We start from the raw sequence: 23,718 nt of genomic DNA, 5'->3' as shown, positions 1-23,718 counted from the left end.
ACTCAATCAAAGAACTAGTTTAGGATGCTTTCATTGAGATTGTCACCTTGTATATACTATATGCTTTCCATTGTGTAGAACCTTTCATTGAAGAATCTCAAACAACTTCCCAAACATTGTGTAAGTCTCACAACACCCCTCTCAAGTAGGAAAGTATTATTATTATTATTATTATTACCCTTTTACAGATGGGTACACTGAGGCACAGTAATTAAGTGACTTGCCCATGTCAAACAGCAAGTGACTGGCAGAGCAGAGTATACACACCATTGCACATCCTGTACATACCTAGGACCTAATACTGCATCCATTACTCAAGAAAGTAAGTGGTCGATCCTGGTTTTTAATTTAGCAAAAAAGATCACTCTTTCAAGATTATTTTGCCGCCATACTACTTTGTCCCGTGGTCCTGTCAAATCTCACAAGCAAAGCAAGGTTAGGTATGGTTTATATTTGGACAGGTGATTTTTAAGGAATGTGCAGGTACTAACAAAAGTAACAGTCGTCTCTCAGTACCACAGTATGTTGTGAGGAGTCATTGGAGGTGCTGTATTGCTAATGAATTATACAAGAAAGCTTTGTCACACTTGTTCTCAAGTGGCACTTTTTGCAAATGTTGGGGTATATAACCCTGAAGTCATGGCCATTTTCCAGCTCCGTTAGTTACGTTCGGCCTACCTGTATTCTCCTTCCATTTCCCACTGAATGAAACATTCATTTTCCTTTTTCTCCTAAAACTCTTGAATAGGTTTGCTATACCTGCCAAATTCCACCCTATAGATGGCTGTGTTTCAGTGGTGGGTGAAGAGATGCCTCTGAACAATTTATATATCCGTTCCTAAAGCCATTTATGTGCTATAAAAGATTAAGCTTGTTTAGATTGTAAGCTCCTCTGGGAAGGGAAAAGTGCCTTCCAGTGTGCTTGCCCAGCATCTATTTCAATCTTGATTTGGGCCTTTGGATACTATCACTGTATACATTATTATTAAATAATAAGACCAACAGTTTTACTCTTATGTACCAATTTAGAGTTTAGTGTAATTTCAGAGACTGTTCCTGCCTCAGACCGACTGTGATTAACTCTCATTTCCCCCTTGTGTCTGTTGGCTTATGTCACTTTAAACTTCCAGCCTGAACATTATTTCTAGATGTTCTTCAGTAAATATTTTACATAGTGGCACAAATTGATAATGAGGAAGCTGAAACTAGATGACTCAAAGATTTAGTGATGGGCTACTGATCCTTTCACCTTGAACTTATTGGTTCAGATGTGACTGTGGTTTGCTGTGCTGAACATTATTATTCTCTGAAGGTGTTGTTTTGTGTTTGATATGAACTTGAGGTGCTGATTTCAGCCCCGTTCCTGTTTGGACGAGTGCCCAAATAAAAAATACACACTTGCTACAAATTGGCACCGGAGTTATCGGTCTTAGTAGAGAGGTCAAGACTAGAATATATTTGAAGAATGAAATATCCTTCGACCCCTACAGATGGCCAGTCTAGATCGGGCTTAAAACTCCTTTCAAAAGCACAAAAAATCACCAATATAGAAAAATCAAAATATACTAAATAAGAGTTCTCAGCTCTAGTTTCAACAGATTTTCACAGGAAAGTTAAACCACTTGTAGAACAACTTCTACAAGGAAAATATAGAAGATCAAAGTAGTACACTGCTGGCACATCTGCTTAGCTCAAGCATTGCAAAAGCAAGCTGCTGTTTGATCTCCCGCATCCACTTCCACGCCCACTGAAAATGTGGTGACAAGCCGGAAGAGGCAACAGGAGATAACAATAAACTAGCAGCTTCAAAAACTTCCCCCGCATCCATACACACAGTGGCAATAACTTAATGATTGTTATTAAAAAGGAAATGTCACAACAGGAAGCATGAAAACAGCATCTGAAAAAATGCACTGGCTGTTGAAAACACTTTCGTTTCATGTTCAGCTAAATGAACGTTTCAATACCAGATTTTATTTAAAAATTCCAAGAATAAAGGGCAAGCCGCTGCCCTCTCCCCAGCTCCTGATTCTGACCTCCAGAGTTTGTCTCCATGTTTTTTGCTATAATATGCCCTGTTTGCTGGTACTTGGATTCTCTCCTGGCTGTAATCAAGTCCAATCTTTTGGCTGCAAGGCATTAGCAGTAGTAGTGGTACATATTTATATTATGGTAGTGCCAAAAGCCCTGGTTAGGATTTGGGGTCCCATTGTGCTGGGCACCAAAGAGAGACAATTCCTGACCTGAAGGGCTTATGGTATAAAGATGCAAATCAAAGAAGGATAAGGGATGTGGATACTGTTAGATCTCTTATGCCTGGACCCTGGAACCTGCCAATTAGGACATGGACAGATTGCTAAGGAACCTGCTTGTTTATTCAGCTGCTGCGTTGCTTCTTGCTCCGCCACACTCTTCTGATCTACTTCTAGAGATCTGGATACATAGAGATGCCTTCTAGTGATTAGTCATGAAACATGCACAATTACATCTCCCCCCACCCCCCATTGAATTGTCCCCCTCCCCCAAACATGTCTAACTTAACATTATAAATTGCAGCTATAGCTAAGCAGGTCAGAGTAGGCTATCTGAGCACTCCCGACAGAGTGAGCAGATTATTCTGCTTTTGTACCGTTCATCAGCCTTACCTATCAACTATCTAAAACTACAGATTGAGTCACTTAGGTGATTTCCTTTGGTGCACAGGTTCTGGAGTAGATACTTGGATAGATGCTTTGGATAACAATTCAGTTCTGGTTCCTTTCTGCTAGGAATCAAAGGAAATGCAGTGCCTGTACTTCAGAATTTGGATCCACCAGATCACATACAGCTAGTGCCATGACACTTTGTTTTGGGGATAAATCCTGAATCTGCTAGCAGGTATCAATGCAATGGCATCAAATTAAGGTGCCTTCTGAGCATGGATAGTGCCAGAAACCCACTTGTTGTCACCTCTGTAATCTCAAGCAAGAGCACATTGTCCCATCCATAACTCGCTAATTGAAGAGTGTCCATGGTCCTTTCTTTGATCATTCTGCTTGTTGATTACCTACCTTCGCAGGTGTGGTTTAACAAATCCAGGTGAGATAAGAGATTGTGCCCTAGGAACAAACTTGCAGGCAAGTGGTTGGTTTTCGCATGTGCGGCATTCAAATAAGCCAACAAGAAGTTTGCAACTTTGGCTTGTAATGAACCTGATTGTTCTGTTGCAGCTGTCAATGCTTGTTTCTTGGTTTGAATAAAGTGTTCTGCTAAGCCATTTGTTGCAAGATGGTATGGTGCAGATGTAACATGTTGATGTCATTATTTTTCATGAAAGCTTGGAAATCCGCTGAAACAAAATTATGGACAATTGTTGCTTCCAATTTGACCTGGCAGTCCCATGCAAGCAAAAAGACTTTGCAGAACTAGTATGGTACTTGCAGAAATTGTGGATGACTTGCAGAAAACTTCAGGCCACTTGAAATATCCATTCTCTACTCCTAGAAAATTGGTACCCAAGGATGGGCCTGTGAAATTCAGATGAGTTTGTTACCAGCAAATTAGCCAGTTCCAAGGATGAATTGTTATTCACCAAGCCAGTCATATTTTGCATCTTCTGACAGCCAGAACAGTCCTTCACTAACTGTTCTCTGTCTGTCAGTACCTAGTCACAAGACATACCCTCTGGACAATATCTTCATCTTGACTACACCAGAGTGCCCTGTATGCAGCTCTTCCGGGACCCTTGTCTGTAGTTTTGTAGGAATGTTGGCATGAATTCCCCACATCAGACGACTTTGAGCAACTGTGATTTCATTCCTCTGGTGGAAGAATGGCTTTATACTCTCCACTGGGTCTGTCTTCCAGCCTTTTAAGATAGCTTTATATACCTCTGCTAAGGTAATGTCTTTGCACATTTCTTGTTTCAGTATCAGCTGAGTAATAGGAAGTATGCCAACCAGTGCCACATTGAACATTTCAAAAGCTGTAAGTTCATCTTGTTGCATGGAGCTTGTATCCAATAGTGCTAGTCATGATAACCCTTCAGCATTACAATGTTGAGCCGTTCCCTTAAATTTAACATCACAGTTATAGGCCCCCCCAAAATAAAGCCCACCTCTGAACATAAGTAGCGGCCATTTCTCGAATGCCACTTTTTGGGTTAAAATGGACAAGGGTGTACGATCTATCATAAGCGTAAACTTTCCTACCATAGAGTTAATGTCTAAATTTCTTAACTCCCCAGACCAGACTTAAAGGTCTATCTGGGCATTGTTGTGTTCTGCTGGACTCAGGGATCTGGAAACAAAAGCAATAGGCTGTTCCTGACCATCAGGTATCACATGGGAGATCACTGCTCCAATTCCATTGGGTGGCAGATCACATGCCAAGGAGATTGCTAGCTCCAGGTTGTAGTGAGTTAACATTTGCAGCTTTGCCTTCTGGCAAGCCTCTTCACATTGCTTAGTCTGTTTCCAGCATTTCCCTTTCTGAAGCAACTGATTCAGTGGATACAACACTGTTGCTAGATTTGGCAAGAATTTATGAATTTAATGAATCTGATGAATGAACGAACCTGTGGCACATCTTCAGGGTAAAGTGCCCTCGTAACTACTTCAACTTTCTCTGGTGATTTATGCAGTCCTTTTGCATCTATGATGTGTCCACAGTATGTAACTTGAAGAACTGTGATGCAGTGAACTAGACCCAGAGGCCCCCTGCTGGAGGCCTCACGGTCCGACCATACTGTTTCTTAGAGAGGAGCAGAAGAGAAGTCCTCCACGTGGCCTAGAGTTGTTGCAGGGAATCAACCAATGAGGAAGGTTGCAGGGAGCAGCTAATCAGGGCCCAGCAGACTCGCATAAAAGGAGCTGCAGGGCCAGAGTCAGTCAGTTCCTTGCTGGAGCCAGAGGGTGCAGAGGCTTGCTCCTGGCTGGCCAAAGGGAACTGCAGATCACAGACAGATCAATGCTGGCAGAGACTGGGAAAGCAAGAAAGAGCTCCTGGCTGGCTGCTGGGACTGAGTAAGGACTGAGCCCAGGGAGGGCTGCAGAAAGGCATGTCTCTAGGGAGGAATCCCTGAAGGTATGGCTCCATACCAGGGATAGGACTATTTAAAGAGTAAGCCCAGGGAGGACTACAGAGATACCAACAGAGGGATACAGGGATAGGCCCCTGGTATACCCCGGAAGGGGTCTGTTCTGTTTCACATACAGACTCTGTGTGACTTGGCCGGAGGGCTGAGTCACTGAAAACCTGCCTGAGAAACTACAGACAGGGGTCACCACAATCAGAGAGAGTGCAGGCACATGCAGTCAACCAGAAGGAGACAGTCATGAGAGGTGGGGGCCACCCCATTACAAGAGCTCACAGTTCACCTGTAATCCGTATTCTTCCAACCTTTTGAAAACTTGTGCCTCATTCTTCAAATGATCCTCATCACTGGATCTGGTGCCAATGATGTCATCTAAATATCAGCTACAGTATTCCTTGGAATACATGATCCATCACCCTCTGCCAAGCTGCAGAGGTGGATGCCACTCCAAATACCACTCAGTTGTACTGGAACGTGCCTTTTTCGGTGTTGATGGTGAGGAATTTCCTCGACCCTTCCTCTATTTCTATTTGCAGGAAAGCCTGAGCTAAGTCCAGTTTTCTGAATTTCTTCCCTCTGGCCAGTGATAAGAAAATGTCTTCAATGCGAGGTAAGGGTTATTGTTCCATCCAGAGTACAAACTCTTACTGCATCATTTATCTTCATGACAGGAACAATGGGAGTTGCCCATTCAGTCCACTTAATCTTGATTACTATGCCATACCTTCTAGACATTCCAGGTCCTTGTGAGCTGCATCTCTGATGGCAAGTGGTACTTGATGAGCCTTGAAGAGCTGAGGGTTTGCCCCTTCTGGGAGTATGAGTTGGCTTTAATGCCCTTTAGATGTCCAATGCCCTTCTGAAACACTGGCAGAGTTCTAAATAAAATCTCTTCCAGCTGCTGTTGTGAGCTAGCCATGGACTTGAAGAGCCTTGATCAATTGCCAAACCAAGTGAATAATGTTCAGCCACCTTCATCCAAACAATGCTATTTGGCTGTTCCATAAGTACAACGTTCCATAAGTACAGCCAGCAGTCTGACATCTCCAAACAATGATGCATAGAGCATTTTGCAGAAAAACCCTTAGAGATAGCTGAGCACTTTAGATCCCATAAGTACAGCCAGCAGGAAGATGAAACCATCATGATGCATTGGGCTACACTACAAAGATTAGCAGAACACTACCGTTTTGGAAATACTCCCTGCAAGTTGCCATGAGGGATCAATTGGCATGTGGTATTAGAGATGAAACAACCCAGAAGCATCTTCTAACAACAACCACTTTCACATTCAAGAGAACTATGGAGATAGCTACTTCTATAGAGGTGCTGACTGAGAGTCAAAATGAGTTTCAAACAATAGGTAAGAGTGGACACTCTACACACAAATTACATTATATTCCAAAATGAAGAGAAAAGACAAAGTCACAGTAAATTGCTATCGCTGTGGCAATGGTGAATAGAGTGCAACTGACTGCTGTTTCTGGCCTGGGGCCATCGGCACTGTGGCAAAAAGGGGCCCCTTCAAGGGTCTGCAGGTCCTCCACAAAGAACAAAACACCAAATGACAAGAAGAAGAGACCAGAAACACACCATAAAGTACACGTTTGAAAGCAGAAGCTGAAAACAGCGCGGATGACTTCACCAAGTTAAGCAATGCATGCCTTGAAGTGTGTATCTGGGAGACACCTGTGATGAATGGGAAACCCCTTGTGATGGAGCTGGACATGGGTTCAGCTGAGTCTGTGATTCCACAAAAAGCATCCCTGGAAACCTTCAGTAACAGCAATTAGGAATGGACTGACATTATGTTAAATATTTTCACAGGAAAGAAAATCACCCTGTTGGAAGTACACATGGTAAATGTACAGTGCAATAGTCAGTGCTCTTGTAATATTGTCGCTAACTCATCTTTGTCTGGAGATGACAGACTGCCAAGTAGATGATCTGTCTTGTCATCCATACAATTCAGCAATGCAGCCATTTTCTTCTCTTGTGGAGCATCTTGGAGCGCAAAATACTGCTCCAACCACTCAATGTACATAGGCCAGTCTTCTACTGTGCTCTCAAATGTGTCCATATGTTAATTTTGGTACCCCATTACGTCACAGCCCGTGAAACTGTGTTTTCATTATCAGTTGTTAAACCAACGCTGCCTCTTTAAATCTTCACAATGCTGCTGAAGCCGCCTTACTTGCCTTATCTAGCTATAGGCATATTGTATGCTCCCTTCCTTCCCTCAATAAGGCTTGCTGCAGGAGAACCATATACTGCACCACACCCATGTCAGCCACCCTCCCCACGCAGCCACACTCACTTACAGGCTCCTGGTACTGGAAGACAGTTAAAACAGCCAGTTATAGCAAATACTTAATCACAACAATAATTTGCAAGCAGTCCATATGCTGAAATGCATTTGCATTAGCCGTTCATCAAACAGTTTTAAATGATGAACAGTTTTGCAGAAATCGACAGGTGTGCTGTTCTTAGCACCCAGATATCCAGTCGAATTCAGCAAGTGCCCAGGCAACTCTGGAAATCAAGCCTTTAAAGACTCTTGACTAATTTGGATTCCCATAGCAAAAAAAGGAACTACATTTGTTGAATAAACTGTTCCCTGAGAACCAGCTTAAACAGAAACCCTACATAACTTCTGATTTTTATTTGGTCTGTTATATTTCTTTTAAGTTTTTGCTACATGAAAACCCCAACTGTGTTATTAGGGATGTTTGATGAGAAGAGACATTTCTCCAACTACAGACGTGTCTCCTTTAATAGAGCATCATTGTATTTGCTTGAGAATAATTTCAGCACATCATTCCTGCTACAATGAAAAACAAAATCTTGTACAGTGTAGTGTTACTGTACAAACACTACTTGGTAAAAAGAATTGCTGCAAAAGTAGGAACGTGGAATGTCAAATTCAATGTTCCATTATGGTACTTACCATGAGATGTATGAACAATGCTCAACCTTGAAAACCATAATTCTTTATATGCAATGACAATCCTGAGATGTACTTTCATAGATACTTGGCTGTAGTTTCATTATCTGATGCCCCATTCTCTGGAAGAGCATTCTGTTGTATCATGTTTTCAAGCTCTCTCAGCCTCAAATGCAAATACGCGTGATGTAAACTATCATCTCTTTGACCCCAGTAGACAGACAGATTCAGTCAGGCTGCTTTAGTTTTACACCTAATCTCTTGATCTTTAAGGAAGTCTACATTAGTGTAACTTACCTACTGAGGAGCCAGAAAAAGGTGCAAGTGCAAAGCACTCATTGACTTGAACTTACATCTTATACCTTCCAGATCTTCAGTGTGCAAAGTACACAATAACAGACTCCCATACATACTGGTAGAGTAGATGTAACTAAGAATATGGGAATCTCACCTCAAAATCCTCACCCTGCTTTACTCTGTCCCTTACTCTCTCTTTTTATCCTCAAACTATCTACGATCATGGGACAGTGACTATCAGGAAAGAACCCTTCTATTAATACAAACAGATTCTGAAGGCAATTTATTAACCTGTAGTAAATGCACCATACTGTAATCAAACATTGTGCTGTGTACCATAGATTACAAGAACTTATCTCTTCCTTCCATATTTCATACATACTTATGGTCTTATAGCTTACTTGGAATAATTCAAAATCCTAAAGTTGAAACACTGAAACAAATAGGCACAGATTCTTGGCTAATGAGGTGTCTTGTTATCCTGTTGGTCCTACCATCAGTAGCCTTAAAGTGACTGGCAAATGTTCAGTAACTTAAAATCCCTAATACATTTCACTCATTTCCACTTTTCTCATTCTTCTCTTAATGGGTTGCAGAAATGTAACCTAAGATAAGATATGTCTTTAACTTGTGCAGCATGATGCTGATGACCCTTCTGATTTTGGTTATTGTCTGAATTTCTGTATACAGACACTTTTCTCCATTCAAAAGCTAAGAAAGGAAATGTATTTAGATGATACTTTAACTCCCAATATGTTGTACATTGCAGGAAGCTTAAAAACCTACTTGTGTCTCAGAGAATGAATCATGTGTTGCAATGTTACCTCTTGCAGAGCTTAAGGACTCAGGTACCACGAAGTTGTGATGACCAAAGTTATCTAACTATGTTATGGCCACTGAACTGTTTGCAGAATGGGCCAGCAAAGTATTCATTGGACATCTGATTCATGCCTGAGGATCGTCAAATTGAAGACCAGCTATAGAATGTGCACATTCGTGGATAATCATCTTGCTATACTACCCTTAGTTCAAAAACATTTCACCATCTTCCTGCTAAAAAAATCTGTATCACTCTGAGTGGATGATTTTATCTCAGACATCGTTGATACCAGAGAACTCAGAGGCAATGCGAAGGATTGACAAGAAGCTTACTTGAAGAAAACCTACAGTGATGGATGTTTGGGACTGAGATGATGAAGCTGGAAAGTAATATATTGTATTTTTTGTGCCTTTATATACTGGCTGGCAGTATTTGTTGGTGCTGTTTTGCACTCTAATAATAAGTTACTTTTAACTCCACAGATAGCAAAGGTAAGTTAAAGCTGCAGTGAAAATCTAAGGAGATGGAAATCCAAGTATATGCCAAAGGAGACAACAAATGAAGTCAGCAAGAAAATGCAGACCTTGCTAAGGAAGTACAATATGACCAAAGCATTTCCAAGCTACTCTGGAATGCCATTGGTAGGGAGATAATATAATTCACTGTACAGTGGCCATGCAATGGATTTTATTCTTGCTGGTGTGCATGGCGCATCATATTTATTAGCCAAGCAAGATGGAGAAAATGTGTTATCAGAACGGGGGAGCTGATGGATAGGGTTGTTTTGTATCATTGTTGCTTTTATCTTTTGGCACACATTAATGTCCTGGACACATTACCTTTCAGACGAAGATCCTAAGTGTGGTGTTTCCCTGCATCCGGGCAGATCCACCACAGGGCATGGAAATGCCCGAAGTCACACATATAGCAGATATTTATTCAGTGACACCCAGAGAACTCCTGGTGGGTGATGAAATAGTTCCTAAGGATTACCAGGATGAGATGAGATATGGGAACTGCTACCACGTATCACTATGTATCTTTGAGAATTAACCGAAGGCCTGGAAGAGGAGGGCTTTATCAGTGCAACATAGACTCATTCACCACATTCTGTGTAGTCTTCGGCACAGAGCAAACTTGATGGGTCCCTGGATGGGGTGGAGAATGCTATGGATGGATGGGCTAAGAGGCCACACATGGGACCCAGGCATTGCATGGGAAGAAAAAGAGCCTACTAGCAACCACACCAGTGTATTCTATAGACACTATGAGTTAGCCCTATGTGAGCAATAAATATTTTGCTGCTGGTGGACCGATTTTCCACAGCTGGGGAATGGTGCTCCCTAAGGTATCGATCACCTCTAGTAATTGGGAGCAGGAGTTTGACAGCCAAGAGCAAAGACATTTTGACTGCTGCTGTTCACTTCTAGCCATGAGAGCCCTTCTGGCCACTGAGCTTGGTTGCTTGAACCTTGGGAGACTAGCGCAGAGCAAGAGTCCTTTTCTGCACAACCTGGTGCAGACCATGATGGGAAGCAGCAAGCAAACAGTTTCACCATCTGATAGCTATTGAACTTCTTGTGAGCTCCAGGAAGAATATACAGCATTGAGTTCCACTCTAAAAATAATTATTTCTCTTTTTAAATATTTGTTTATTAATAAAGCTGCTTTATTTTCAGTTACACTGTATTGTCTTTTCAGTATTGATTTGGGGTTTTCGTTCTATTCTATTAGAGGCCATCTCTCCTCCCTGCCACCAACTTAGCAATTCTCACTACTTTAAGTATAAGTTTTTCACGCATATTCTGCTTGTGGTTTGGGATGTTAAATGGGTTTTATGTGCATATGATTGTTTTTTAGAACAGCTTTTCCATTGATTAAAAGATCAAAACTGGGTACATTTTTCAAGTGCAATATGACACACTAATAAAGCCAGGCGATAAATGCTTTTGGGCCCTGCTATTGAAAAAACCTCAGCATTTCCCTTCTTTAATACTTCATAACCAGTTTTCAAAATGAGCAGCAGCATTTGCTTGGAAGCAGCCTTTAGTTTACATCAGAAACAGCCCAATGAAGCCTGACTTTGCCTTTACTCAGCTCTTTTTGAACAGGGACACAGGCAGATGTTAAACCGTTCATTTTGCCACAATTTGCCATCTGCCTTTGGCTGTGCTGGGAAGCAGCCAAACAAGGCGGCATGCCTGTTTCTGACTGAAGGTAAATGCTTGTTGAACTACTAATAAAAATCCAACACAGGATACATTTTAGAACTTAATAGTCACTTTTAAACAAATTTCAAACCCCAATAAATGCAACAGCAGCAATAAGAAAAGATCCACTGTTGGGAAATAAACAACTAGTATTATACACTTAAACAAAAACACAATTCGGTAGCTGAAGTGCAAATATGTGCACAATTAGCCACCCCATCCTACAAGGGTGGAAGCAGCAGCTCTTTGGCTTCCTATCTTTGTGTAAGCAAAAGAATTGCAAAAACGTATACACAGTAGCCTAAAGATGCTAAAGGTAGCATAGCCTGGAGGAATGAGCAAAAGGATTCTCGTCCTGGTTCTGCCACTCCGTGGCCTGAGATATGTCTCTTTGTTTCCCCAACTGTAAAATGGAGATAATAATGCTCTCTTATTTTGCAATGGAGACAAAATAATTAATGTTTGTGATAAAACTCAAATACTACAGTGATTTTAAAAAAAGCCCTGAGGAAGTGAATAATTCTGTATTCATTGCAGGCTTTAGAAATAGGTTAGAACCACTAATTGAATGACCAGGATAAAAACACTGAATGGCTGACTCATTCCCTGAGCACTATCCATCCTGTGCACTGAGTGAGACAGGAGTCCTGTGGAAAAAGTCATCTGGGATCATGTAGTTAAAGACTGTATCATAACACCTACGCCTCAACAGGTCTGTGTGCCTAAATGTATAGGGTAGCTCGGTACTATATATCCTTTCCCCACTCTGTTGCTGGCTCTGTGTGTGTACAGTGCACAGAGTACAGTAGGGTGTGACACATACTAACACGTATCGATATCCTTTTGCTTCTGACCTTACAAACTGTTGTCTTGAGCACTGTCAGTCTATAAATGTCAGCTGCAATCCAAGAAATGCATTTTAAATGTGGGTGCAAACATATCTATTAGTGATAAAGCAGAGCAGCATGTTTTGCCTTTCAGGAATTCAAACCCTCCTGGTTAAAGTTACAGGCCCAGTAGTAACATCTCAAGGCATGTCCTTTACTGACATGGTGAAGTGATGAGATCCCTATGCAAAGTTTCTGCTGATGAAGTGAAGAAGCGTTCTTCTTCCCATTTGTTAACACTTGCTGAAAGTGAAAGAATATATTGTATAGTCCAAAAACCTTCCAGGACATGTGAGCCGGCTAATATGCTGTGCTCTGTGCTATCTTAGTTAATGATGAAAGTCAGACCCTTTAAAATAGCCTGTGGTCTACTAATTATTCAAAGGTTTCAGAGTGACAGCCGTGTTAGTCTGTATTCGCAAAAAGAAAAGGAGTACTTGTGGCACCTTAGAGACTAACCAATTTATTTGAGCATGAGCTTTCGTGAGCTACAGCTCACTTCATCGGATGCATACCATGGAAACTGCAGCAGACTTTATATACACACAGAGAATATGAAACAATACCTCCTCCCACCCCACTGTCCTGCTGGTAATAGCTTATCTAAAGTGATCATCAGGTTGGGCCATTTCCAGCACAAATCCAGGTTTTCTCACCCTCCACCCCCCCACACAAGGAGAGTGAATTTGTGTGGGGGGGTGGAGGGTGAGAAAACCTGGATTTGTGCTGGAAATGGCCCAACCTGATGATCACTTTAGATAAGCTATTACCAGCAGGACAGTGGGGTGGGAGGAGGTATTGTTTCATATTCTCTGTGTGTATATAAAGTCTGCTGCAGTTTCCATGGTATGCATCCGATGAAGTGAGCTGTAGCTCACGAAAGCTCATGCTCAAATAAATTGGTTAATCTCTAAGGTGCCACAAGTACTCCTTTTCTTTTTAATTATTCAAATTAATCCCCATCGGATTAATCATCCTTTCAGAGACGGTAGCATAGGTTTCAGAGTAGCAGCCGTGTTAGTCTGTATTCGCAAAAAGAAAAGGAGTACTTGTGGCACCTTAGAGACTAACAAATTTATTTGAGCATAAGCTTTCATGAGGTACAGCTTCTTTCTGGTAACATAGGTGCAGCCCAAATGAGGATGCCTGAAATAGTGTGGTCTAGAGAAAAATGCACTGCTGTGGCAGATCTAAGTTCAAAGTCTGACTCTGCCAATCATTTGCAGTTTGATCTTGAGTATGTCACTTCACTTCTCCATCTCAATTTCCCCATCTGGTTATTTAACTATCTGCCTTACAGGGGTGTGGTAAGGCTAAATTAGATAATATCTGTGCAATGCTTTGAGCATGTAAAATGTACCCTGGTGTCATTATATAGTTCAAATTGGTGGGTTGAATACTCCACCTGGCCATCCCACAGAAAAGCTAATTCAGGGTGGAACTTTCGCATTCTCTTCTGTCTTCATTTTGAGAACTACAATTTTCCTCTTAATCCCTCTGCTCGTCCCACCCCATGCTTCCAACCCCTGATTTCTTCCCAGAATGTTTAGTTTAAGAAAGAAGGCATGTCAGCGTCACCCTGGACAGAACTGAATGCCACTGAGTTGTATGTCAAGGCACATTCGATGGAGGCCTTCATTCTTCTCTGTTGGAACTCACATGTGTATCCCCTTTAATTTTCAATAGACCCAGCTAATATTTCTGTGATCTGGCCACCAAGCATCCAGTATTCTTATTAAGCAATTTTTAAAGCTATTTTTACAGCAAATTGTGTTAAAACTTATACCACATAAAAATTAATTACACAGAGCTCCTTTGTAAAGCACTTTGAAATCTACAAATGAGATGTACTATATAAGCACTAGGGTGGTATTAGTATTATTTTCCATTGATGTTTTAAAAATAGCTATTGAAGTCAGTGGGATTTGCACCTGTTTATGCTGAAGATAACTTTGGCCATTCACTATCTTGAAAAACTTTTTTTTAAAAAAAACGAGCCTCACCTGAGGTGTATTTATGTGCTATAATATTTGTGTAAAGATCCTGCTGCCTTTCAATCAGTACATGTCTGTCATCTTATCTGTATTTCAGTTTTACAGGTATGTTAATATTTCAGGGGATTGCTTACTGCTCTAAGCTCAGGTTTCAAATGAGAGAGGGGTCCGCTCAGTCCTTCTTCCTTCTGAGGTGTCTAACTAGAGTTCAGTGCAGGTTACCATGTGTGGCTCTTTCAGATAAGACCTCAGAAACTGAGACCCAATCTTTTCTTATGGATCTTAAAGACTCTGAAGTGATGGGTAAATTACCCTTATAGTAATTTATGCTCCTTACACCAAAGGCTTTTAAAGTACTAAGTAGTAAAACTAAGTAGCCATGGGATAAGAGGTAAGGTCCTTTCATGGAGCAGTAACTGGTTGAAAGAGGAAACAAAGGGTAGGAATAAATGGTCAGTTTTCACAATGGAAAAGTGAACTGGGGAGGGGGTCCGCCAAGGATCTGTACTGGGACCTCTGTTGTTCAACATATTAATTAATAATCTGGAAAAGGGGTGAACAGTGAAATGGCAAAGTTTGCAGGCAATATAAAATTATTCAAGATAATTACATCCAAAGCTGACTACAAAGTGTTACTGAGGGATCTCACAAAATGGCAAACAGAATGGCAAAATTCAATGCTGATAAGTGCAAAGTAATGCACACTGAAAAAAAAATAATCCCAACTATATGTATACAACGATGGGTTCTGAATTAGCTATAACCACCCAAGAAAGAGATCTTGACGTCACCATGGATAATTCTCTGAACACTTCCATGCAGTGCTCAGCAGCAGTCAAACAGGCTAGAAGTATGTTAGGAACTATTAGGAAAGAGGACAAAAAAGACGTAAAATATCGTAGTGCCACTACATAAATTCCTGGCGTGCCCACACTTATAGTACTGTGTCCCGTTCTGGTCAACACATCCCAAAAAGGATACAGTGGAACTGGAAAAGGTTCAGAGAAGAGAAGCAAAGGTGATTAGGGAAATGGAATGGCTTTAGGGTGACCAGACAGCAAGTATGAAAAATCGGGACAGGGGGTAGAGGGTAATAGGTGCCTATATAACACAAAGCCCCAAATATTGTGACTGTCCCTATAAAATCGGGACATCTAGTCACCCTAAATAGCTTCCATATGAGGAGAGACTAAAAATATTAGCACTGTTCAGCTTAGAAGAGAGACGATTAAAGGGGAATATGATAGAGGTCTATAAAATCACAAATTATGAGGAAAAAGTGAATAGAAAAGTGTTGTTTACCCTTTCACACAATACAAAAACCAGGAGTAACCTGACCAATTTGATAGGAAACAGGTTTAATACAAACAAGAGGAAGTACTTTTTCACACAACACACAATTGCCGTGGGCTGTTTTGATGGCCATAAGTACACCGGGGCTCAAAAAAGAACTGGATACGTTCATGGAGGATAGGGACATAACCCCATGCTCGCGGCAACCTGAAATCTCTGACTGCCAGAAGCTGGGAGTGGAAGACAGGAATGGATCACTCCCTAATTGTCCTCTTTGATACACGCCCCCAGAAGCTCTGGTACAGGCCAATGTTGGAGACAGGATACTAGGCAAGATGGAACACGGTCTGACTCAGTTTGGCAGCTATTTCTGTTCTCTTTGTCCCCTCCAAATTTGGCTCCGTGTCATTTTTTATAAATGCAACATTTTGCCCATTTTATTAGTCAAAATGTCAGTGCCCCCCCCCCCCCCGCATTTTTGTGTTGTGCTGCTTAGTCGTCAGCCAGAATTTGCCTGCTTTTTGCTGATCACTGAAGGTGTGTGTGTGTGTGTGAATTCTCACTGAAATCAATAGGAGTCAGGATGCTCAGCACTTTTGAGGTGTAAGCCTATAATGTATTGAGCAATTGATGAAAAGTGAACTTGTGGGGAAAAAAGGACAGTCTTTGGTTTACCTGATATAAAATGCATATATATAAAACAAGTAATAATATAGAATAAATATTTGTGTTATGTGTAGATTTTCACCTATTGTTTTGTTTCTTGTAGATTATTGGAACAATTCCACTGATGCCTAATCCAGTCCCATCCAATCAGGCAGCAGGAGGAGCTCAGGGCCTTCAAGTGCAGCCAATTACCCCACAGTTATTGACTAATGCCCAGGGTCAGATCATTGCTACAGTCATTGGAAACCAGATACTACCAGTGATCAACACCCAAGGAATAACACTATCACCACTCAAACCAGGCCAACAGGTAAATTATCTATAGCTTCAGTGATTTCAAAAGCAGCTGCAACAGAAATAACCATCTGAAAACCTGGATTTGTGCAGGAAATAGCCCAACTTGATTATCATGCACATTGTGTAAAGAGTTGTCACTTTGGATGGGCTATCACCAGCAGGAGAGTGAATTTGTGTGGGGGGTGGAGAGTGAGAAAACCTGGATTTGTGCTGGAAATGGCCCAACCTGATGATCACTTTAGATAAGCTATTACCAGCAGGACAGTGGGGTAGGAGGAGGTATTGTTTCATATTCTCTGTGTATATATAAAGTCTGCTGCAGTTTCCATGGTATGCATCCGATGAAGTGAGCTGTAGCTCACGAAAGCTCATGCTCAAATAAATTGGTTAGTCTCTAAGGTGCCACAAGTACTCCTTTTCTTTTTGTGAATACAGACTAACACGGCTGTTACTCTGAAATCATCTGCTCCTTACTCACTTTCATAGCCTTTTTTCAGAGTTCCCTGTTTTGTTACCATTCTGTGTCATGGAATGAAAGGTATATTTTAATTATAATCAGACTCATTCAGGCAGGGGGAAAAATTCAAATAAGTAGTTTTGTTTTTCTCTCTTATGAGCAAAGTACTTCAACCAGAAATGTGTTATTCTGAAAGGAAAAATTGTTGTCTAAAGTTGAATGGAGTGACTTATATTGCAGGCACTTCCATAATAGTTCATTTCAAAAATATAGCAAGTTTCATTTTCCTTTTAAAAAAACCGAGACTATTCACTAACTTGCTCCTTTAAAATATATATGAGTGTATGCACAAAGGAAAACAAGGGAAAGGTTGCAGTGAAAAAATGTCATTCAATATAATGTACCATGCAATCCACAAATTTCAGGATGGATGTAGCAACCTCATATAGTCCAGAAAAGATTCTATAGTTCATTAAATCCTTCATGATTGTCTAATGCTCAACAGGCAAGATTAATTAGTTCTTGTCATGTCTGTAAAGAATCAAATGCTGTCCAGTCCAAAACCTTTTCATTTGAAAAAGGAAAATCCAAGTGTAGAACAGATCAGTGCAATGATATCACGCTGTGATTGCCAAGAGAAGTCATATTATGAAAGGGTCAGTCATTTCAATGGTCAAGTTATTATGGTGGTGGTGTTATTGAATCTCTGTATATTTTTAGACACCAATAAGTCTATCCCACACCCTATCCCAAATACTAATTAGCTGTCCCATGTTTGTGAGAACTCTAGGATAGAGTGAACTATAAATTAATCTCAACTGTGCCTTGTTTAGCTTGAGATTTAAAAAGCTAATGAATTTCTAAGATGGCTCTTTTCTTAGGTCTCATACCTTTATATGGCTACAGGGTTCTTTTGCCAGCCTACTCTTTGGGTCATTTAAGGGAGGAATTTCAAAAGTGCTCAGCATTGGCCCAACTCTACTCCCATTGCAGTCACTAGTAAAACTCCCATCGACTTTAGCGGGAGCAGAGTTAGGCCAATGTTGAGTGTTTGTGAAAATGCCACCCTTAAATGTTTAGTAACAGAGGAATATAAAGAGCCCAGAGCCCCTGCAGTGGAAAATCTGCGTATGGGTTAGGAAATGCAGCAGGTTTCATCCCACGGTTTCCTTCTGCTTGTCCCACTGAGAGGGCAGGGCTTTCCCTCCCTCTGGGAGCAGGCAGGGAGTGAGATTCACAAAAACTGTTGCTCTCCTGGGATCCCCTGGGAGATCCCTGGATCTTAGGACAACGATGGAGCACAGAGGCCTGTTAGAGGTCTAAAAAGCATCACAACTCTCTGCCGAGCCAGGTTCCTAAGGAATCCCTGCTGGCTGATGCAGAAGAGGAACCCATTCAAGCTAGAGCTGCTTGTGGTACTAGATCCCGCAAAGTAGGTGAGAAGGGGGCGGATGGCAGTGGAGCAGGGCCTCATCCCCTCCTCTGCGGTGCTGATGGAGTCAGCCTCACATGGAGAGAAGCACAGTGCCTCTATTAACTGTTGCTAGGTGGTTCGACTAGTTGCAGTGGGACAGTCCAATGGCTGAAGAGCCACTATCTGGTCTTCCCATATTGTATGTCAGTATGTAGGATCTGCTACATATTGTACAATATAAATTAAAAAAAAGAGTACTGTAAACTGCCCACCAATAAATGAAGGAAACACAGATATATGTTAAATAATGTATTTGCTTCAAGTTCTATTGAGTAGTAAGGCGAATCTTTAAAAGCAAGCAAATGAGTCCTTGAGGGATTTTATTTTCAAAGGAGAAATAACAAATATTTTTTCAAGATTTATTTAAGTAACAATTTTTCAAAAGATCAGCATCTCCGGGCCCAATCCCACTGACCTTATTCAGTCAAACTCCAGGATTTCAATGGATTGCCCCGAGTAGTTCAGCACCAAAAATAATCCCTTTCTTAAATCTATGGAAAGCTGATGCTGAATGTCCTCCTCAGTGTGAATGTAAAAAAAAAAATCGAATACAAAATTACCGTTATATTAAAAATACTATAAAAATCACTATTTTGATCGGACCTACAGATCAGAGCTGCAGGTGCTCCCTCTACTGGCTCTTCAAGCTTTTACCTAAGGCCCCCAACTAAAGTCAGTGGAGTGTTGACATTGATTACAATTGGAGCAGAGCTGAGGCCTAAGAACCTCGTCCTACAAGTTGATAGTGCTGATGCTCAGATAAAGAATCAAATGAGATGTAACAATACTGGCAGTTGGGCCCTTTGAAAAGTAAATGGGATTGCACAAGCTATAAATCAGTACTGAAGTTGTCTGTCAGATAACAGGGTATGAACCCGTCTCAATTTTTGGCTGTAGATATGAACCTTCCCACAGGCCAGGGATGTTTCAGTCCAACATTTTGGTTAAACTCATCTCTACTCCTCTGCTATAAAGGCTAATTTTCAGAAGAGCTGAGCACCTAACTCCATTTAAACTCAGTGGGAGCCACAGGTATTCAGGATCTTTGAAACTCAGACCCATACTCTATTTGGTAGATAATTTTCAAATTTCTTAAAGTGTATTGGGGAGAAAAATTGCAAACCATTTTTTTAAGTTGAGAGTGTAAAAATAAATCAATGAAGTAAAAATGATGTATTAAAATAGGGTTACAGCCAATCTCAACTCATCATGCAACTTTCCATCCTCTTGGAAACTCGGCAGTTAAGGAAACTCTGCAAGTTAATTAAATATTTTCCCATTGTGAGATAAAAATATATGCAATCCTGTTCAGCATATTCAAAAAATAATCTGGAAAAAGGTGGCTAAATTTGCAGATGATACAAAACTACTCAAGATAGTTAACCCAAAGCTGAGTGCAAGGAGTCAAAGGGGATCTCACAAAACTGGGCAACAAAATGGCAGATGAAATTCAATGTTGATAAATACTAAGTAATGCACACTGGAAAATATAATCCAAACTGTACATACAAAGTGATGGGGTCAAAATTAACTGTTACCACTTGAGAAAGAGATCTTGTGGATAGTTCTCTGAAAACATCTGCTCAATGTGCAGCAACAGTCAAAAAAGCAAACAGACTATTAGGAACCATTAGGAATGGGATAGATAACAAAATAGGAAATATAGTGCCACTATAGAAATCCATGGTACTCTCACACCTTGAAAATTGCATGCAATTCTGGTTGCCCCATCTCCTAAAGGATATGTGAGACTTGGGAAAGGTACAGAGAAAGGCAACAAAAATGATAAGTATGCAACAGCTTCCATACGAGGAAAAATTTAAAAAGACTGGAACATCTTAAATTAGAAAAGAGATGACTAAGGGGGGATATGATAGAGGTCTATAAAACCATGAATGGTGTGGAGAAAGTGAATAAGGAAGTGTTATTTACCTTTTCACATAACACAAGTATCAACAGTCACCTGATGAAATAAATAGTCATTAAATTTAAAACAAACAAAAGGAAGTGCTTCTTCACACAATACACAGTCAACCTGTGGAACATGTTTCCAGGGGAAGTTGTGAAGACCAAAAGTACAACAGAGTTCAAAAAAGAATTAGATAAATTCATGGAGGTCCATCAATGACTATTAGCCAAGATGGTTAAGGAGACAATCCCATGCATTGGGTGTCCCTAAGCCTCTGACTTTCCCTCAGGTCAGATTGGCTGAAACCCTGGGGGGGAGGGTTGCCTTTCTCTGCAACATGGGCCATGGGTCGCTTGCAGGTTTAAACTATGTAACTAGTGATTTCTCTGTAACTTGAAGTCTTTAAACCATGATTTGAGAACTTCAGTAACTCAGCCAGAGGTTTGGGTTTATTTCAGGAGGTCAGACTAGATGATCACGATGGTCCCTTCTGACCTTAAAGTCTATGAGTCTAACTGCCAGAAGCTGGGACTTGATGATGGGATGATTGTCATGTTCTGTTTATTCCCTCTGAAGCATCTAGCACCTTTCATTGCCATTATGGACCATTAGTCTGACCCAGTGTGGGCTATTTTATGTTCTTATCAAAATCATGTATAGAAGTAAAGTCACATGCTATTTTGCTGTGTTTCAGAAAAATTTTCTTTAGACTTTTCCCATTCCATATTTGTATGTAAAATGTACAAAACCAAATTCTGCTCATGGTTAAAGTATTTTTATTAGTAGTATTACAGTAATACAGGGATGCATTGTGTGAGGCCCTGTACATACTCATGTTAAGAGGTTAGATCCTGCCTTGAAGAGCTTACCATCTAAATGGACAAGAAGAGGGTAGAAGACTGAAAGTATTATCTTCATTTTACAAATGGGGAACAGAAAAATTAACCCTGGGATTTTCAAAAATGCTTCAATGGTTTGGGAACACAAATCACATTGAAAAGTCCCACCCTTAAGAGACTTGCCCAAGGTCACGTGGGAGTTCGGCGACAGAGCCAGTAGTTGAACCAAGAGGCCAGTACTTCGCAGGACTGTAAATTCAGTGGAACACTACTTATTTCCACGGAGTTACTCCAGGTTTACACCAGTGCAGCTGAAACCAGAATTTGGCCCTTAAAGAGGCAATTCCTTAGCTAATAATAATTATATTTTGGGCTGAAAATGTTTCTGCTCATATTTAGGCACCTGGCTGAGTTTTCAGATTCCAGAGCATGCAGCAGTTCCTTTTCGAGTCAGTACTGCAAAAGTTATTTGTGACTATTCAGATTCAAAAGGGAAATTTGACTTGACCATATTCACAACTTGTGCTGCGCAAATAATGAAAACAGTGATTTCCTAAATAGTTTGTTCATAAATCTTTGCAGCCTGTGTCAAGTATGTACCTTGTTAGCTTCTTTCTGGGTTTTTTAAATGAATGCCTAGCATTTGCGGGTGGTGTCCAGAATGACAGTCCCTTCCAACCCTGATAGTCTATGATTCTATGACAGGAGGACAGGGTTAGAATTCAAAACAACCTTGACAAATAGGACAGTTGGTTTGAAATCAACAAAATGAAATTCAGTAAAGACAAGTGCAAAGTACTTCACTTTGGAAGGAAAATTCAAATGCACAATTACAACATGGGGAATAACTAGCTAGACATAGTACTGCTGAAAAGGATCTGGAGGTTTTACTGAATCACAAATTGAATGTGAGTCAACAGTGTGATGCAGTTGTGAAAAAGGCTAATATCGGTCTGAAGTATATTAACAGGAGTGTCATACGTTAGCTACAGGAGGTAGTTGTCCTGCTCTGGCCTCAGCTGGAATACTGTGTACAGTTCTGGGCACCACACTTCAGCAAAGATATGGACAAATTGGAGAGAGTCCAGAGGAGAGCAACAAAAAATGATAAATGTTTTAGAAAACCTGACCTCTGAGGAAAGGTTAGAAAAAACTGGGCATGTTTAGTCTTGAGAAAAGAAGACTGAGGGGAGACCTGATAGTCTTCAATTATGTTAAGGGCTGTTATGAGGAGGACAGTGATCATTTGTTCTCCATGTCCATTGACGATAGGACAAGTAGTATTTGGCTTAATCCACAGCAAGGAAGATTTAGCTTAGATATTAGGAAAACTTTCTAACTATAAGAATAGCTAAGCACCGGAATAGGCTCCCAAGGGAGGTTGTGGAACTCTCTTCATTGGAGGTTTTTAAGAACAAATTAGACAAACACTCCTCAAGAATGGTCTAGGTATTCTTGGTCCTACCTCAGTGCGGGGGATAGATTTGATCATCTCCCAAGGTCTCTTCCAGCCCTACATTTCTGTGATTCTATTCTATGAGTCTATTAATATATTCCTGCATTGTGAACCTAGTTCTAGCTTATATCCCAAATGAATGTGGGTCCAAATTATTCTGTTTTATTTTAAAATTCAGTCATCCAACTTTCTCATAAGAGCCACCAGACTTGCCAAAACCAATCTATAGTCACTTTTAATTAAAACCCTCCAGTGGCAGCCACAGAAACACAGGAATTGCCATAGCATAATGGACCAGTGGCCCATTTAGTCCAGTATCCTGTCTCTGACAGTGGTCAGCACCAGGTGCATCAGCAGAAGATGCAAGAAACCTTACAATGAACAAGTATGAAATATAGTACTCTTAGTGGAATTTCTTTTCTAAATCCAGGCAATGAGGGTAAAATTTTCAGAAGTGCCGAATTACCAGTTAAAAGTCAATGAGACTTCAGCTTCTAAGTCACTTAGGAACTTTTTGAAAATTTTACCTTTAGTGATGAACTTGTGCTCTGAGTATGAGGGTTTATATTGCTTATATACTTTCTAGCCTATCTAATGTAACTGGAATGTCTAATGGATTTTTGAATCTTGCTACGTTCTTGGCTTCAATTATACTCTGTGGCATTGACTCCACAGGTTAATTATGTGTTGTGCAAAACATTGTTTCTTTCTATGAGTTGTAAATATGTTTCTTTTTAATTTCATTGGGTGCCATCTTGTTCTATTATAAGAAATAAATACAAGCTTCCAATTTATGTGCTCTAAACTATTCATTATATATACACACCTCTATTACGTCACCGCCTATCCATTTCTTCTCCAAGCTATATGAAATAGTTGCAAAAAGAAGAGGACTTGTGGCACCTTAGAGACTAACCAATTTATTTGAGCATAAGCTTTCATGAGCTACAGCTCACTTCATCGGATGCATGAAAGCTTATTGGTTAGTCTCTAAGGTGCCACAAGTCCTCCTTTTCTTTTTGCGAATACAGACTAACACGGCTGCTACTCTGAAACATGAAATAGTTGCTGTTTCAAAGTTTTTACTGTTTTCAAAGGTAT

At 40.6% G+C, this 23,718-nt stretch overlaps 1 protein-coding gene across 1 annotated transcript in view; it reads left to right on the top strand.

The window, feature by feature from the left end:
• Positions 1–23,718, top strand: part of POU6F2 (POU class 6 homeobox 2) — a 371,510-nt gene that overhangs the window by 326,505 nt on the left and 21,287 nt on the right. The window contains exon 7 of the mRNA XM_073329486.2: positions 16,289–16,495. Within this exon, the coding sequence (XP_073185587.1) occupies positions 16,289–16,495 (207 nt within the window). The remainder of the gene's footprint in view (positions 1–16,288; positions 16,496–23,718) is intronic.

This window comes from Lepidochelys kempii, chromosome 2 (genome assembly GCF_965140285.1).
Source record: "Lepidochelys kempii isolate rLepKem1 chromosome 2, rLepKem1.hap1, whole genome shotgun sequence".
NCBI classification, from domain to species: Eukaryota; Metazoa; Chordata; order Testudines; family Cheloniidae; genus Lepidochelys; species Lepidochelys kempii.
The sequence above is the reverse complement of the archived record's forward strand: the minus strand, read 5'-3'. Positions and strand labels throughout refer to the sequence as shown.